Source organism: Labrus mixtus, chromosome 6, assembly GCF_963584025.1.
Source record: "Labrus mixtus chromosome 6, fLabMix1.1, whole genome shotgun sequence".
NCBI lineage: Eukaryota > Metazoa > Chordata > Actinopteri > Labriformes > Labridae > Labrus > Labrus mixtus.
In genome coordinates, this window is record NC_083617.1 from 8807028 (window position 1) to 8825278 (window position 18251).

An 18251-nucleotide genomic window follows, 5' to 3' on the forward strand; every position below is an offset into this window, starting at 1 on the left:
TTTGAAACAAGTAGAAAATATGCTTTATTTCACGGTACATTACAGTGGGCAAACCATTCAATGAAAAAGTGCCATTTTTTTTTTAAGGCATTTAAACTTCTAGCAGTTAACATTGTAAACAGTCTCAGTGTAAAAGATATCATAGCATGTTTGGATGTCGTTGAACTAAGAGCTGTTGTGACTGAGGTCCAAATGGAGAGAGGATCATTCATGCTTTTGTTTCCTCTCAATTAGTTTTTTTTTAGAACGCTATTTTTTTTTTACCTGTTTCAACCTGACTTCCCTAAACCGCCTGCAAACTGTCCAAAACGCAGCAGGTGGGCTTTTCAACAGGAAATAACAAGAGGTCACACGCCGCGCCAGTTGTGTCATGTCTGCGTCGGCTCCACAGAAGGTCTCGCATCCAATTAACGCTCCCGTGCTAAATTTTGGAGTCCTACATGGTCTAACACCATACTACACAGCTGAGCTCCTTCTCCCTTACTATCTCAGGTCTTCTGACCCAAATCTATTGGCTGTTCCCCGTACCCGCTTTAAAACATGAGGTGACCGTGCTTTTTCAAGACGTTGCTCCCAGTCTTTGGAATGCTCTCCCTTTTTCTATGTGGTCCTTAAATTCCTGTAACACCGTCACAGAGCAGCTGGAAATGTTTTTATTCAGACTAGCATACTGAAGGTACTGCTTCTATTGTCATATTTATTATAGTTTTATATCTCAGTGACATTTGCATTTTTAGGCATCACTGTTCTCATTTGTTTTATTGTTGCTGTGATTTTAACCATCAGCCCTGCGCTCTATATTGTTCTTAGCTATTTTGTTTGATTGTGTACTTGTTTTCATGTAAAGCACTTTGTGATCTGTATCTATGAAAGGTGCTCTACAAATACACTTTACTTTACTGACTTGTGGAGCAAAGTATTTGCTATAAATCAGAGTAACCCATTTGTGTTGTTTTCAAAGATGCGTTGAATGGTCCCAGCTTAGCTTATCGTAAATATGGATTTCATTTGAAATATATACAGAGACCACACAACTGGGATTAGGAGAAAAAGAGAATTTGAGCCCTAATTTGTTTTCAAAACATGCACTTTTAATCTTTCAAACAGGTGCAAAATACTCATAAGGCATTTGGGCAAGAAGTCCTGACACATGTCATAATATTGCACAGTACAAAAGGTAAACACACCTCCTGCACATGCCTCCATGGCCTCGTATAATTAGGGAGAGCAAGAAAATTATATTTGAGCGTATTTCAAATAAATACAGAAAAAAACAAAACACAAATAATTCTCTCTTTTCAGACTTAGAATGATAAGTAAGTCACTGTGTTTCAGTCCAGATGGTTAATGATGAACACGTTGGCAGCTTCCCCCACTCAATCAGAGGTACATTCTGCATTACACCAGAGAACTTTATCCTCATTAGGAGCCTCTCAGGCAGTTAGAGACAGTGGGCATTAGAGTAACCCATAGGCAGTATAATAATGGAATCTTACTGTGTTCATCCTGGGTTTGATAAATTGGGACAATGATATGGAGTGCTGCCTTGATGGTTAACAACAGCTTAATGGTCAGTGAGACGACTGGTCGACCAAATACAAAGACAACCTTTGCTCAAGCGGAGACAAAAATCAAGTTGAAACGAAGCACTTCTGACAGATGTTAGAGCGAAAAAGGCTTTCCATCTCGCCTGTAGAGAAACCTCACAGTCACGAGGATTCAGTAAAGCTTTCAAAGTGCCAAAGACTTTTAATACGCAGCACAATAACAAATTAGACAAACAGTCAATTATTCTGGAATCACTGCTTTTTTTTTTTTTACGCACCACTCACACAGACTTGTTGGGTTGTCTTTCTACTGCGGGAAGGGACTTAAATCTCAATTAACCTATTTTATTCTCTTTGTATCCGTGTTATGGCGAAAAGACTGTGCTTGCACATGTAGCCAAGAGGGTGGCTATGGCTAATGGTCGCTGAGGACACTTCAAATTTTTAAGAGACTCACACAATTTATACAAAGCCAATATTAGTCTCAGAACGAGGTTTATCTTATAATCAAAAGCATGATTATTCCCCTATCCTGCACTACTGAAATGCTGCTATGCCTGTTGCTACATACCGTCTCGGTTCGACATGTTTGTATCGAATACAGAGTTTGTAAGCTCGTGCGACTCAGCCACTTTTGTAGTTGCCGTCACCTGTTCGCTTTATGCGAGCAGCGATCATGTCCTTGGACACCCTCTTGCAGTCAGTGGCCAAACCCAGGAAGCACATGAGGTCTATGAAGGCGGTGGTGAGGTTGAGCTTGCAGCCAAACTCGCTGGTGGAGTAGTCGAAGGGGAACGTGTGATGGTAGTTGTGGAAGCCTTCACCTGAAAAAAAATAAATAAATACAAAGAAAAGCTTAAGTGTTGTTCCCAATTTTTAAAAAGGGATCACATACAAAACTTGAACAAACGATATGTAAAGCAACACATTTCCTCTCCAGGACTCTTTTAACACAACACAGGGCTGCAGTGGATTGACTAGCAGCTACGGGCAGCATGTGACTGATAATCTGATTTGATTGTGGGAGATGTGAGGGACTTATTTTGGGATTTGAAAAACCTCAAGGCAGACTGTCCTGTAAAGCAGTTTGCAAAGAAACCAAATAGTTATGACATGGTTTGGGGCTTTCATGGTAACAGCAGAGGTGTCCTCACAGCTTCAGGAAAAACAGTTTGTAAGATTATTTCACATGTTTTATTTGTGTTTCAGTGATCACTTTTCAATGCAAATGTTCAGGCACCCAGAAGCAAAAGGGTGAAAGTAGGCCAGTACAGTCCGATACTGTGTACCACTAAAAGATTCAGAGGTGGTACGCAGTACTAGAAAGAGAGGCGAGCAGCTTCCTGCCAAAACCCACATTCAAAACCAGTCACAGTCGCACCTTCAGCAAGAAAAACACATCTGCTAACATTGTGTCCCGGTCAACAAAAGTTTAACTCCTTCGTAATTCTTTCTTAGTCGTTGAATAGTCCATGCTCTGTTTTGATTTGAGCTGGATGGAGCCCATCTGCCTTTCATTACTGCTAGTTAACGTGAGCACGAGCTTCCACCAGCGTGCTGCAGCTAGCTGTTATCCTGTGCTGGGGGGGGGGGGTTTTGGCAGGCAGACGTTAGTTGCATAATCTCCTCAGTAAAATGTGTAGCGGGATGAATTGTAATGTTTCATGATATTCTGTTTAATTTCAACAGCACACACAGCAGCTGAGACAAGCTGTGTGTGAGGTGCCCATAAACGGATTGCTCTGTAAGTCATTTTAACGGCATGCAACTGCGCACTGTACCAGCAAGAATTTAAAAGTACTTTCACTCCTGCTCAGAAGTAAACAATCAAATACACTCTTTGGGTCGGTAAGTATTTCTTACTTTCCAGAAACTGTCAATTGTGAGGATAAGTGAAAAGTCATCAAAACGCACTAAATGTGGTAATCTAAAATATTCTGGGTGTTTAGAGACACGCAAGTAACTTTGAAAAACTGGTTTTACTGACGAAGTTGACACAATAGGGGAGAGTTACGAGGTGAAAACAGGGCATCTATTTCTCGCGATTTGCTCGCACAGTTGCCAGACAGAATTGAATAGTTGCAGAACGACAAAAAAAAAAAGACAATCTTTCTGAATAGGTAGGACAATGTTGCTTCTTGTAATACTGCGTGTCGACATCAAATGATGTCACCCATTATTGCGCAATCGTACGTTAGCCTGTAAACTTAGTGCCGCTTTGCAGACAACAAAGCTCAGTGCTGTTTGCATCAAACCCCCACAGTGTCAGCCACCGCAAATAGAGTCTTGACTCATGGGTAGTGATGATACTGAAAATAACATCCAACACTCTAAAATGACTAGTCTCAGATAAAGCTGAGAACAAGAACATTTTCAAAAGCTAACACTGGCCAAGCAAAGACAAACTAACTGCATTAGCCTCTTGATTAGCACACTTTCTCAATACAGAAGCTAGACTGAACCAGGTTAACGAGAGCCATCACTGTGACTGCCTAACAAGACAAGCTTTCAACAAATAATATAACATTGACACCAGATCCCTGAGGCCTTCAAAGACACTGAATCCCACACAAATCTTTCATCTGTATTAATGATGTTGATTTTTACTGAGCACATCGGTATCAGTCTGTTTTATTGTATTTAATGCATTGCTTGATATGTTTATATCGGCCATGCGGATATTCAGTTCAAGCTTTATACAAACTCCATCCATCAATCAAAGCCCCGTTTCCACCTAGCGGTCCAGTTCAGTTTGGTTAAGTTACAGTACCAAGAAATGGTGTTTCCACTGACAAAAGTTGGGTATGGTACCAAAATAACAAATCCATACCTTCCTGTTTTTTGCCACCCTTCTGCTTGGGTTCCAAGCGTATGACCCTAAAGGCCACACTGCAGTCTGTTGATTGGTCGAAAGAATCGTCGCTTCCCGTGGGACAGCAGTAACAACGGACAAACACAAAACACGCCATGTTTAAATACCGTTGTTTTTCCTTTTTTTGCGACTAAAGTCATCGTGAAGCATGGACGACCTCGGAGGTGCAGACCTCTGCTTGACATCCTCCATCGCTGCCCTTTGTTTACCGTGTTGCGTTCTTCTTCTTCTTCCTTTAATTCATAAGCGGGCTACACTGTTGTGCCACAATATTACATAGCTGATGCGACTTTCGCTATCCGGCTACTATCCGCTGACAAAGTAAGGGTACAGTTGGCCCCCGAAACCCAAGCAAGATCAGGGTTTACCACACACCAAACCATACCAAACCAAACCGGACCGCTTAGTGGAAACAGGGGTCATGTGTCACCTGGAACAGATTTATACATATACAATTCTCTTTACTTTTATACTCTACATCAGCACCCATTGGAATACCTCCTGTCCAATCAATCTGTTATAAAATGGTAAATAATAAACATGCGGTTTCCTTACCTATGGCAGTGAAAGCAACCAGTGGGTTTTCCCTGGGGTTGATGGTCTTGTCGTACGGCCTGTTGCCCCATATGTGTGCAGCGCTGTTCACCAGCCATGTGGCGTTGAGCATCAGGGCGTATCTCAGAAGTCCAGGGACAAAGTATGCCACAGCCAAGGACTCCCCCCAGAAGTACCAGGGCACCAACGTGGGCACGAGGAAGCAAAGGATCACCACAGAGAGCTTGTAGTGCCTGAGACGGAAGAACACATTGTATCATTGTCTCAGATCCATGAAGGAAACTGATATGCTAAATGGCTCTTTAAGATTAGTCTGACATAACTTTTTGTATGGCTTGCTTTCTGTTACCCGTACTTAACACTTAAATCTCATTAGTGCTAAAAGCTCCTCCAGAACAGCAAACATGTCAGGGACAAGGAACCCCTTAAGGCACAAAATGAGTATTCTTAAACTGTTTTTGGGGCAAATCTCAAAATATTCGCATGATTTATTCTGCATCTTCTTCCTCATCTTTTACCACTGGACAAAGTTGACAGGGCCTTCTCGTTGTGTGTGCCCGATCCCCTTTACCTCGGAGCAAAAGCGAAAATCTGGGACTGCTTCCAAAAAAAGAAGAGATATGGACAAATGCCCAGTCGGTGGACCCCTCATGACTTGGTACCCTGTTGCAGGTGAGTGGATCTTGTAAACCTGTCTGCTGTGACCTCCAGACTTTACACCTGACGGTCTACGTCTGACTTGAAAATGACAATGACTATAATATTTTCTCTTCTAACTGATCAAACAAAGTGCCAAATTAAGTAGGAAAATCCTCCCTATGTTTTTAGTTTCATACCTTCAAACATAAAAATGCTTGCTTTGTATGCAGCTAGGTTCAATTGGAATGTCCCATCACAATACAGATTGAACTACGTTTCCCCCCCAAAATATGTTACTTTGCTAATCCAGAAGAGCTTCACAGGTGACAAGATTTTGCAGAAAACCAGTGAAGAGCCAGACACTGTAAAGCCGTTAAGTCTCAGTATATATTCATGCAGTGACAGCGGCTGATTAAATGTGGGCTGTTGACTTTAAATCTTTTTACCAGACAGACATATCTAAGAAGAAGAACAGCTTAAAACCATGAAACAAACTCTTTTCTTACCGTCTCTGAAACATGACCACTTTGTCTGCCTTGAGGTCCGTCAGTTCCAGTTTTTTGCCCTTTTCAATGACGTCGGGATGTTTACGAACCAGCAGCCAACCGATGTGGGCGAAGAAGAACCCCCGCGTGGCATTGTGAGGGTCCGCGTCCGTCTCTGAGTGCTTGTGGTGGACACGGTGGTCCCTCGCCCAATCATATATATCATTCTGCACACAAAGAAAAGCGATAGAGAGGATTATGTGAAGTACCCAAAGAGTAAACAATGAGAGTATACCACTTGGATTGGATAACTTTACTGAGATTATACACACATATTTAAAAACTAAACCACTGCCACTTTATTTTTGCTGAGAGTGATGAAAATGATCCATTATAATCCATTTGAGATCCACCCTGTTAGATAACGTGGAAAGATTCTGCTTATCTTTGCAGCTGATTAGATTAGATGTATTATTTCCTAACCAAAATTGAATTGCTCACTTGTAAATTACTAAAACTTTACGATCTTTTCCCTCATTATAGACCAGTGTTTCTCAACTTGCACAAGTCCGTGACCCACCACCGCCCCTAAATGAACAGCTGCGACCCAAATTGGTGAAAATTTTCAACCGCTCAAATTCAGTGAATGAAAAACAGGTGCAGTTTGGACCTGAGACAGTATAAAACATAAAAGTCTGCCAATTTAAAAACAAACAAACAATGGTTTAACTGTCCATCAGAATGACCAGCAGGTGGCAGCACTGGAGAGTAATATTCCTTCTTCAACTCAATTAGCAGAATGTTTCAACAGAAATTCAAAAAGAAAGTGCATCATATGATCAATTCGAAAAATCCATATTTCATGTAGTCAATGTCGTACTTGTGTTTCGCCATGATAAATTAGTAAACGCTTTTGTCAACTACCGTAAGTGTTCATTACCGCCACCTACTGTGCTGGAGTGGGAATTAACAGATCTACCGCTGCAAAAGACCCTTCACAATAAAAGCGCATTGTGTAACGCCCAAATTTCCCCTCTGGGGATCAATAAAGTACTATCCTCCTCCTCCTCCATGCACATTTAGACTACTTTTTTTCCCCCCCAAAGGGAACGGCTCCCTGACCCACTTTTGGGTCAGGACCCACCAGTTGAGAATCACTGTAATATAGACTATAGAGTATTTAAATATGATGATTTTTTTTCCAGTTCCAATGAATACATAATAGATTAAGTTTTTTTTTTTTTGCCTTCCACTGATTGTGATTGTGAAGTATCTTACTAAACAAAGACAAATGAGTCACTTGCTAGTTATCAGGGCTGCTTGATTATGGTAAAAAAAAAAAATCATAATCACAATTATTTTTGATTGACAATGGGATTATAATTATTAGACAGGATTTCTCAATAACTTTACAACATCTGCATCACATGCATTTATCGAAGTGAAATACTGTTAACGCTTTAACATTCTGACTGCTTTGAAAAACAGGAAATACATGAAAATAAATAGGTGAAAATATAAATATTTTATCATATTTATATACAATAATAAATAAAAAAATATAAATTAATTATGTTTTTGAGGTAGAGGTGATGGTCTCTTGGTGCCAAAATATAACACATTGTGTGGTAAATGACTAAACCTATGGACAAATCAAGTGCAACACGGCATGTGGCTCAGTAATCGTCTCATCTCGATTATTTTGTTTTCATGATTGTGGGAAGCCAAACTCAGAATCTAAATCCGAGTAATTAGTCAGCCCTACTTGGTATTCTTGAAAAAGAGATTACACAATCTCAAAGAGACTACCTGTTAAAATAAAATGAATTCATTTATTTTTAACTATTCTGTTATTTTCTGTGAAACATGAAACACACATTGGGGCCTTCACCAATTTCGAGATGACTTTTAAATCTGAAAATTCCCTTTTCAAGTGTGAGTGCGTAGGAGGCTTCAAGTTTCCACATCTCTTGTGTGAGTTTCATGACTAGATCATGGGTTTGCTTGCAAACTAGTTTTTATGACACACAATCCTGCTTGACCATACGTTCATTAAACTCAGGGTAAATGAAGGTGAAATAAAGAGAAACCTGTCAGAGGATTAATGTGGGATCGGTCTTCTTGTGGCAAACTCTGCTCAAACTGATTTTAGAGAGAAGGGTGATTTTAAAGGAAGGAACTGACAACGGACGAGAGGGAAAAGTTTTACCTGAAAGGCCATGGAGTTGGCGAGAGCAAGGAAAACTCGCAGGGGAAATGAAGCCTTATAGGATCTGTGGCTCCATAATCTGTGCACACCTGCAGTCACACCGAGCCCGCTGAAGAGGTAGCACACTGCAGCTAGAGGAGAGAAAGAGGTGAACAGGACAGTTATCTTAGGGGAAAACAGTCACCACAGCACTAAGATTTGTTTTACACCCATGAGAGCAGAGTCACTGGGACACCGTGTCCTTCCCATTTCAGCCAGGCCTTTTAATACAAAGAAAAGTCATCTATGTTGGGAGATGGGATGGTGGGAGCGCGCAGGTCTGCCCTCACACTTTTGTTGTTCTAAAACTGCTGAATGTGTTTCTATGTGAAGCCCAGACAAGACTGCCCGGGATTTGAGAACCGGGGGCTTCTGGCTGGCAAAGAGCGTTCTGTTGTGGTGTCACGCAGCACAGACATCACAATGGGATGTCTATGAGATTGTTGATTGTGCTTTGTCTTCCCCGCTGGAATAATATGCAGCTCAGCATTGCAAAGAGAGGGGGGAAAATTATGCAGTGCCGGAGTGGAAACAACAAAGTTGACACTGTGTGAGAATTTAAATCATGCTGAAATAGTCCACATGTATAGGACTTAAGACACACTTTTTATTTGTTGATGAGCTCAAATAGTTTAATATAACTAGAAAGTTTGACACATAAAATATAGGACTGGTGAATTTAGAGGAAGCAGACACACACATGAAAATGAAAAACCCCGTATGACTCATACTCCACTATATAACTATAGGTAACCCCTATAGGATATATGACCCCCCCTCCTCCACAAGCAGCTTGTATAGGCTACGTTAGCAATAGTGGCACAACATCAGCATATTTTGTTAACTATGGCTTACGATGATGAAACTGCAATAAACGCGTCACAGCAACGCCTTCTTCAATAAATACTTACTCCATACTAGAGTTGAAAACGATGCGTAGGGAAGCAGAATCAGTCCATAAAGCGCACCGACATGTAGGAGGCTCATCAGTATAACATTTCTCCACACCATCATCATCGGCGGTTTCGGACCCTCTTTCTCTCTGTAGGTGTCGTCAAAAACATCCTCCACCGTCGATCTTTCTGCCATGGCACCTCCGTTCAGCTGGTGCGTACCGCCGGCCATGTGAAGAGTCTCCGTTTCCGTTTTAGACATGCTGCTGCTGCTGCTGCTGCTGCTGCTGCTAAAGAGGTTCTGTAAATAATAATAAATAAATAAAAAAACAGTACGCAGGAGAGTGAAGAAGAAAAAAAAAAGGGGGGAGAAGAGAGATGTTGCTCAGTGAAAATCCGAGTGAAATGCGTACGAGGGCTGCAAGAAGAGCAGGAGAGGATAAGTACGGCGGCTGGCTGCGAACATGCAGTAGGCAGAGCAGAGATCGTAAAGTGGTTGCAGCGTGCCACTCTGGGAGTTATGTCACTGTTGCCACATCTGTAGTTCTACTGGGTTTGTAGTTCTCACAACGACAACGCAGGCTAGCGTTAGCTCCAAGTTCCAATGACATAAATCTTACCGCTTATCTTTACCGCTGAACGACTTTATTTGAGCAAAATATAGGAGCCTATGTTTTTTTTTTTTTTGTTTTTTTTAAACCGCCTTTTTGACACTCGCGTCCCTTCCTGCATCCGCGATAACCTGGTGATGACTAACACCGGCGAGCGTACACACTGTACTCTCACAATGAAAGGGACATTCCTACTCATAGCGGTAACCCCAAGCTAATTTTCAAACTGCAATGCAAAGGCAATGCCTACTATATTTACATGATATTGCTGGATATTATGTAATTTGGAGCCACACACACACACACTGTGAAACTTTGCTTGGTTGAAACATTGTAGTGGAACATAAGCACTGTCCTAACTAGCTGCCGTCCGAGCCAAGTAGGCTATTTACAGCAGCCTACTTGTACCTACTAGTAATATGATTTCATGAGTTTTGATATTAGAACAGCACTGGGACATTAAACTGTGGTGACTATGAACTATATGCAACCAAAGCAACTGTCAACAGGTTCATATTTCACTGGATGCATCATACATAACTTACAGATAAATGTAACAAATAAAGTAACTGGTGTCAGCCACTAATATGTAGATGTAGTACAGAAAGCAGCAAGAGAGCAGGACACTGTTTGTATTTTTGGGCAACAGTCAGTTGTGTTATTAGTTTTAAATGAATTCTTAACAAAAATAATTATATGTGCTGTTGCGTATTGCAGTTAATTAATACAGTATATGTCACTTCTATATCACACTCAAGGGTCATCAGACTGAATCACAGCATTGCTGATATTCAGAGCGCCACTCCCTGTCCTGTGGTAGAGAACTTTACTAAATTTGCTAGCCAACTTGCTGTGCAAGTTTGGGTACATAGCAAGCTTTCTTGTTACAGGACACCTTCAGCTGATAATGATTAGCTGCCCTCCCTTTAATGCAGCTCCTATCAGACCTGAACTCTAATGAAATAATAGCTCTGGAGGAGTTGAGTTGGAACTGGTTGCAGACAGTTTCTGCTGATTTACTAGCTATACTGTGACTCACTTAACCTTTTTCTGATTGTTGGTAGTCCAACACAACCAAACTCTAAAAACCTTTAAAAAGATCCTTTCTGATAGATTAAATTCTCACAAATGCCCCTCATAAATATACAACTGTCTAAATATTCGCAAACCACATCAGTGACCACTGTGTAGTTGCAACAGTCATGAAAACAAAAATACCTAAAAACAGGATAATAGTTAAGCGTGATATGAAACTCAGCTTGGTTTTCTTCATGATTTAGGCTCTTGGACACTACCCAATCTGAAGGCCTGATAAACTGGAATCCTACATTTTAAATGTAGCTGCAGATTTTATTGTTTCACCTTTGACACATATTTTTTAACTTTTCTCTGATCTGGCTAATATCATGCCTCTGGAAATCCACCTTTGTTCTTCCCCTTTAGATAACAACAGGCCCATTTCATAACTGTCTGTCTTGGCCAATGGAAACCCTAGTCATAGATCAGCAAAATGATTTTTTAAAATACTTTTTTATCTGACTTTAAATCTGGTTTTAGAAAAAGACACAGCACAACATCAGCAGATAATAAGCAGCATTGTGCAGCCCTCTATATAGTCCTTTACAAGGCATTTGATACTGTGGACTATACAGTACTCAAACACAGACTGATTAAAGCAGGAATGTTCAAAACAACAGTTGGCTGGTTTAACAACTACCATACAAATAAAACTCGGTGTGTGCAGGCAGAGTGCACTTACAGCTCACTCACAGTAACCAAAGGCGTGCCACAGGGGTCTTTCCTGGGGCGACTCCTATTCATTCTTTCCATAAATAACATTGATCCAAATGTTTTCAATGTAAATTTTTACGCTGACAACACTGACCAAGCTCTCTCACAGATACAACTTGCTTTTAATATTTTTTTAACAAAACTTTTACGATATAAAACTTACTTTAAATGCAGACAAAATGAAAGTGATAATGTTTTCAAATGCAAAACCAAAACTGGGGCGCTGGTGGCGCAGTGGTTAGTGTGCGTGCCCCATGTATGGAGGCAATAGTCTTCCAAGCAGGCGGCCCAAGTTCAAATCCAGCCTGTGGCTCCTTTCCCACACGCCACTCTCTCGCTCCCTGATTTCCGACTCTATCCACTGTCCTATCTCATAAAATTAAAGGCACAAAAAGCCTAAAAATAAATCTTTAAAAAAAAAGCAAAAAGCAAAACCGAAACATCAAACCTACCTTCAATATCCACTTCTCTGCGTACACACATTTTTTAAAAACGTTTTATACATGCACAACTTGTTTAAAAGCTTATATTCTCTGGACATGGTGTATCACAGAGGTCTAAGGTTCACCACTACTTTTAAAGCCCTCACCAATCATTGTTTGTTGTGTGCACGTGTTGGATTGTCTGGCTTTCTTATCTTCAAGTCTATTAGTCTACTTCTTTACTACCTTCTGACCTACATCAGTCAGAAGAGTAGGAACCTATAATCTCAGATCCCTGGACTTTGTCTTGTCGCTGCTCCGAAAGTCAGGACTGAACTTGGGAAAAAGGCTTTTAAGTTTGCTGTTACATAAATAACATGGCAGCAGATACAGTACATCATGTCAATGTTCTCCGTGATTTGTGGTGGTTGGCAGTCATGACAAATATCCGCTGTTTAAATGTGTTATTTTGTCTTTTAATATTTTATGGTTATGTATCTTTAGTATGTTTGTATATAAGGCTGCTCCTTGTTTGTCAGAAACTAAAATATAATTATAATAAGTATAATTAATTGTGCTGCTGCCTGTCTTGAAAAGGAGATTTAAAATTACTTTTATCTTATTTTATTTTATTCCATATTGAAAACAAATCAAATAGATAAATATACGCCAATGCGTTATTTGCAAATGATGCTGTATCATTGCAAATAATATTTAATGGAAAGAAATGATTAAACAATTGTTTAAAAAACAGTATTACAGTGAACAGCTGGGGTATTCAGTGGTAGAAAATGTAAGTAATAGGTCAGTGGAACTCTGCTGCCAGCAATGTACACCACTTTGCAAATATCATTTACACTTTGCATATGAAAACCGCTGTCTCTTTGAAAATGTCTGTGAATGGCTGCTTACCCAAGTGCTGCTCTCCTAAAGAGGAGGGTACCAAATCTGTAGAGGTTCCAGTCACACTCGGGATGAAGAAATTAAAAATAAAGAAGGTAACACTGTTGCATTGATTCAGCCTAACAGAAGTCCCTTGCTGCCCATTATGGGGGCAATTTAAAGCAACTGGTGGATGGTGAAATTGATGCCACATGCTCTGGATATTCCATTGGCTGTTTGCTTTGTTTGCCATCCTCTTTTTTTTTTTTCTACAGCGAGCCCTTTCATACACATAGGATTTCACCATGACTGTTGACTCATCTTCCCAATCAACCTCATGATGTCAACATAATTCTGTATCTGATGAAACATGGAATTTGCAAACATGGATCAGCTCGTCTGATGTCCTGATGGTGTCAGAGTGCGATAGGGCAATCTAGAAAACTCCTTATTTTATTGTGTCATTACCTTTAGCCTCACATTACATGATCCTCTTTTAGATGCTGTACTTCAAGCTTCAGTCAGCTATTTTGAAACAAGCATAGTCTGACTTGTTCGTCACCTCTGGCCAAAATATCACCACTCTTGACAGATAGTTTCCCAGTGGAATGCAAACAAATATTTCCCTCAGATGTTGGCATACTTCAAAGAGACAGTAAAAAAAAAAAATTTAAAAAAAAGTTTGTAAGGTAAGACTTTACAGCTGTAATTTAAATACGTCGATAAACACTTTTGTGAGTTTTCCAGAACAGAGGTTGAAATAAGTCAAATGTGAGACTGCTCAGTGCAAGAACACTGTGCTTTGGGGGTTTAAAAAGTTCATTCCTGACATCACACCGTTACATCACTAAAAAAAAAAAAGATGTGATCGACCAAGACCGCCTTGTTGCACTGTATGACCGCACATGAACAGCAGTTACCTCCAGGGATCATAACTTGGTCACTTTTTCTACCTCACTCAGTATGGCCTTTAGTGAACTGGAATGAATCAGATGTTTTCTAGAAGTTTAATATATGTTTTAATTGCGCCATCTACTGTACGAGTATTGCTACTGCAGGGGTGACGGCTACAATTGGTTGATTCCAGGCTAAAAATCTTGTCGCAAATTGTAAGCTTTTGAGTTGTAGTACCTCTGCAAGGGACAAGGTATGGAATGGACAATATCCAAATAATCACATGAATACATTTCTCACATTATAAGAAGGAGTTAAGCCCATTCTGTCAAAGCAGACTGTAAATATTAGGGAGGTCAGGGAAGTTTAGAGGCCCTCTAGTTAATTATTAGCATCATGTTTGGGGTATTAAGGGAGTTCAACAAAGTCAATGAACCTATCGAATTATTGTGGTGTATTTCATCTAAATAAACTGGAGAGCAAAGGACCCAGTAATCTAGCAAAATCTAGCAAACTCAGCAAATAGACTTCGCTGATCAGCAGAAAATAAATAATCAGCTACGTTTTCTGGTACAAATTGTTCAGATCTAACGACTTGTCCCTTTTTTATGGTTCCTATCATTTGTAATTGTACACATAATTTAGACAGTCTGCCAGACAAAAAAACAACTTGGGCATCGATTTTCTGTTTTTTCACACGTAAAAAAAAAGAAAAGTCAGGTTATCATAAAGTAAGATAAGACAATAAAAGATAAGATAAAACAGAACTTTATTAATCCAGAAGGACATTTTTGAATAGTTGTTTATAGGATTATTTTTTGCAGTCCAACCATTAATCCTAGAAGTCAAATTAAATAAATAAATTAACTCTCTGGGTAAACCTCAGGTGTGTTTACATATTTTTCATTATCATATATCATACAGAATTCAAGCTTTCTAAAGTAGCCAGAGTTGTAACTGATAAGTTGAGGCTCACTTCTGAATCAAAACGTTTTGCTACCTCTCAAAAAGTAGCACCAGTTCACAATGAGGAGTGTGTGGGAACATGTCCACGGGCACAGCCAGAGTTGGAGAAAAGGCTTCTCCTGTGAGTTTCTTCTGTGGGTCAGGAGCACAACAGAGCTCCCTGAAGTTCCTCAGAGCCTCTCCATCAGGTTTACAGGAAACAAAGACCAGCTTGCGGATGGCCGGCTGGTTTCGTAACGCTCGGACCACTCTGTGGTGCAGGCCAGCTCGAGAAGGATTCACCACAGCTGCAACAAGTTCTCCACCTACAGAGCTCAACTGAGACAAAGAACCGGGAAGCACCACCTCTGCCTTTCCAGGGATGAACTCACAGTTCAGTACATTATTGAGAACGGCATTGTGTCTAGCATCTTCCACCGCCTGCTCTATGAGCTCTATGCCGATTATTCGGTCCACTCTGTGAGACATAGTGATACCGATGGCACCTGTCCCACAGCACACATCCAGGAGGGTACTACCAACGGCAGCTCTTCCGCCAACGTTCTTGTGGTTCGGAAGGCACAGGTCTCTCACTGTACGATACAGCACCTCAGCTGCTGCCTGGTTCACCTGGAAGAAAGCATCAGCAGAGATGCGGAACTTGAAGCCCAGCACCTGTGAATGACAACAAGACATAAGAGCAGCACTTAAAAAATACTATAGTAATGTATGGACTTTGTGTTATCCCCTCTTCTCTGTCAATCATATATTCAATATGAAAGGGAAATAACTTAGTGTACATTTAGATTTAAAGTTCAACAGGTGCTGTAAAACTGTTTTATTAAACTGCATAAGGCATTTAAGGCTGCACGATGGTGCAGTTGTTAGCTCTGTTGCCTCACAGCTGTCAGTTATTTTTATATAATGCCAAACCACAAAACAACCTACATTAAGTATGCACAATGTGAAAAATATATGCAATATCACTGTTGAATATTGCAATGAAGATATGAAGTGCGAAAAGTAACATATATCAAAGAGTTTATATTGCCTTTAACTCACAGTTTCAATGTCTAACTGTTCTTCATGTTTTTATACAACAGGCCTAGTTGAGTTTGCAATATGTCCCCTATAATCAAAATTAAAAAAAAAAATTATTACATTTGCTGTTCAACTCTATATATAGAGTGGTTCTAGACTCTTTGGAATATTATTTAGAGCCACTAATACAATAGATTAATTCACCATGAGCAAACACTTGGCAATAGAGGCAATGAAATGGAGATAAAAGGAGAGTCAGAAAGAGTGAGAAGGATGGAGAGACACACTGGTTATAAATAGAGAGTGTGACACACAGACAGTGAGATGAAAAGAGATCAACCAAACTCACAAAAGATAATCCAGACTAACAGCAAGAGTGAGAGTGTAGATAGTAATGTACATTACCTCCTCATATATGTGCGGCTGACCGTAGAGGAGCTGGTAAGGAGACTCCTCATGAGTGCAGCGAGTCATTTCGCTCTCCTGGAATAACAACGAGTCCAACTGGCAAACTGATCCAGGCCCCCGGGTGAAGTAATCCACCAGCTCAGCCTTGTGGTGTGCTAACTCTTCCGGGGTGAGCAGCTGTGGATGAAAGTACACTATAGCCATGGTGTGGCCCTCTGTGTTGGTCCTCACTGCGACCTCTCTCCAGTGGCCCCCGGTGTGGAACAGCAGGCAGGGCTCCAGGGGAGAGAGGCGGATAAAGTCCTGGTAGCATCTGCCGACTAGTTTGTGCTTCTCCGGCATGTTGAGCAGGTGGTCTCCATTGACGCAGACAATGTTTCTCCCTCTGCCTGTGCCCACATAAAATCCAACCGTTTTGGGGTTTCCGTCCACTCCTCTGTTGACGGAAAATGTTGACTTGTTGCGGTAGCCGTCCCTCACTGGTGATGGGAGGACATGCAGGACAGGGAAGCTGAGTTTACTTCTGACAGGTGATGAGGACTGTGTTGTGAAGTCACCTGAAAGATAACCGCAGAGCTGAGACAGAATCCTTTCCTGGTGCTTTTGCTTGACTTCAAGTTGCTCATCATAACTCAGTCTCCATAGAGGGGTGACAACATCAGCCAGCCTTTCCTCCCAGGACAGATCCTTGGGACAGGTAGGTTTCCTCAACTGTTTCTTTGATGGTCGGTTCCTCTGGCCAGCTGGAACAGTACCAATAGAGGAAAGAAACTTGCTATTTTGCCTGTAGAAATAAAGAGTTTTGCGTTTGACAAATACGACTGACCTGCAGCATGTTATTGCTGAAGCCATTTTCGACCTTCAGTCAGTTTTTAGTAAACTAAACAAAAGTATATAGGCTACCTCTAATATAAAACAATGACATCAAAAATGTGTTTCCTGGTTTCTTCTGATAGTTACTGAAGTGCATGCATGAGTGCATGTAATCTTCTTCTTCGTCTTTTAGATTTCCGGTAGATTAGACGCAGCCATGGCGTATTGCTGCCCTCCACAGGTCATGGACAGAAGTTATTTGGATGCCTCAGATCCTTGCAGTCCAGTGCGATGAGGAAATGTTAGAACAGTTTTGGGGTGTTTCACAATGCTCCCTACTGAGAAATTATTTAGTGACTGATCCGTGATTCAAATTTCTGCCAGTTGTGCTTGCATGAGGATTGAAGTGCATGTTGAAGCTCCGTTACAACTTTTATGACGTGTTATTTACGAGACCACTACAGTCTCTTTATGGAAAGCCAAGAGTACAATTATTCGTATCTTGACTTTCTACAATTTACTTGAAACACAATATTGCGTGAAGAGAACTCACATTTTGATAACTACTGAAAACTATGTTATATGCCTTTAAAAGATGTGTTTTTTCTGCACATAATTATATGTACGGAGGTATAATGCATCTCTCTTCTTTGAAAAAGCCTTTTATTAATAGATGTTGTAGGATGCAGGTTTAGCTCAGTGATTAGAGAGTGAGTGCACCCCATATAGAGGCTATAGTCCTCATTGCAGTGGCCACGCAGTAACATTTATCATGACGTGATTGAGGTCTTAAATTAATGCATTATTTTGTTATTGTCATTAATCATATGCTATATTGTCCGTTTAGCGCACAGGAGGAGGCAGGCTGTTGGAGCATTTTCCTGCCACCATAGTAATAGAAAAAAGTGACACTGCTGTGCCCCTTCAAAGGCTCATTCTAAGAAAAAAAAGATCAAAACATATAACTTTTTAAGTCAAATATAATATGCACCCTGTGTCCAACAGAATTAAATTACCACAAAATTTCTTGACACTTGTGCTTCCACCTAAGCTAACCTGCAGCTAATCAGACTGATGTCAGCAGGTGACTGCATCACTAAGGATAATAGAGCACTATTTTGGAGTGTGCCAATCACAACAGACCTGTGACTAAAACAAAATCGAAGAAGGTTATTATAGCCCTTGCAATGGGTGGCAACTGACTG

The 18251-nt window shown here is 40.6% G+C and overlaps 2 protein-coding genes across 3 annotated transcripts; both read right to left on the minus strand.

Annotated features, from left to right (window-relative positions):
* On the minus strand, nt 1–13163 carry scdb (stearoyl-CoA desaturase b). Of its 2 annotated transcripts, none has more exons than XM_061039859.1 (6): nt 12976–13163; nt 9258–9540; nt 8308–8438; nt 6120–6325; nt 4975–5207; nt 1–2371 (listed from the first exon to the last, which is right to left on the minus strand). In XM_061039859.1, the coding sequence occupies exons 2-6, from the start codon at nt 9499–9501 to the stop codon at nt 2172–2174; spliced, it is 1014 nt and encodes a 337-aa protein (XP_060895842.1). In that variant the 5' UTR covers nt 9502–9540; nt 12976–13163; the 3' UTR covers nt 1–2171. The 2 variants fall into 2 exon arrangements, with proteins under 2 accessions (XP_060895842.1, XP_060895843.1); XM_061039860.1 differs by lacking the exon at nt 12976–13163 and adding an exon at nt 11805–11828.
* Nucleotides 13164–14591: 1428 nt separating this feature from the next.
* Nucleotides 14592–17442, minus strand: trmt2b (tRNA methyltransferase 2 homolog B). Its single transcript, XM_061039861.1, has 2 exons — nt 16231–17442; nt 14592–15459 (listed from the first exon to the last, which is right to left on the minus strand). The coding sequence occupies exons 1-2, from the start codon at nt 17083–17085 to the stop codon at nt 14836–14838; spliced, it is 1479 nt and encodes a 492-aa protein (XP_060895844.1). The 5' UTR covers nt 17086–17442; the 3' UTR covers nt 14592–14835.
* Nucleotides 17443–18251: the final 809 nt, after the last annotated feature.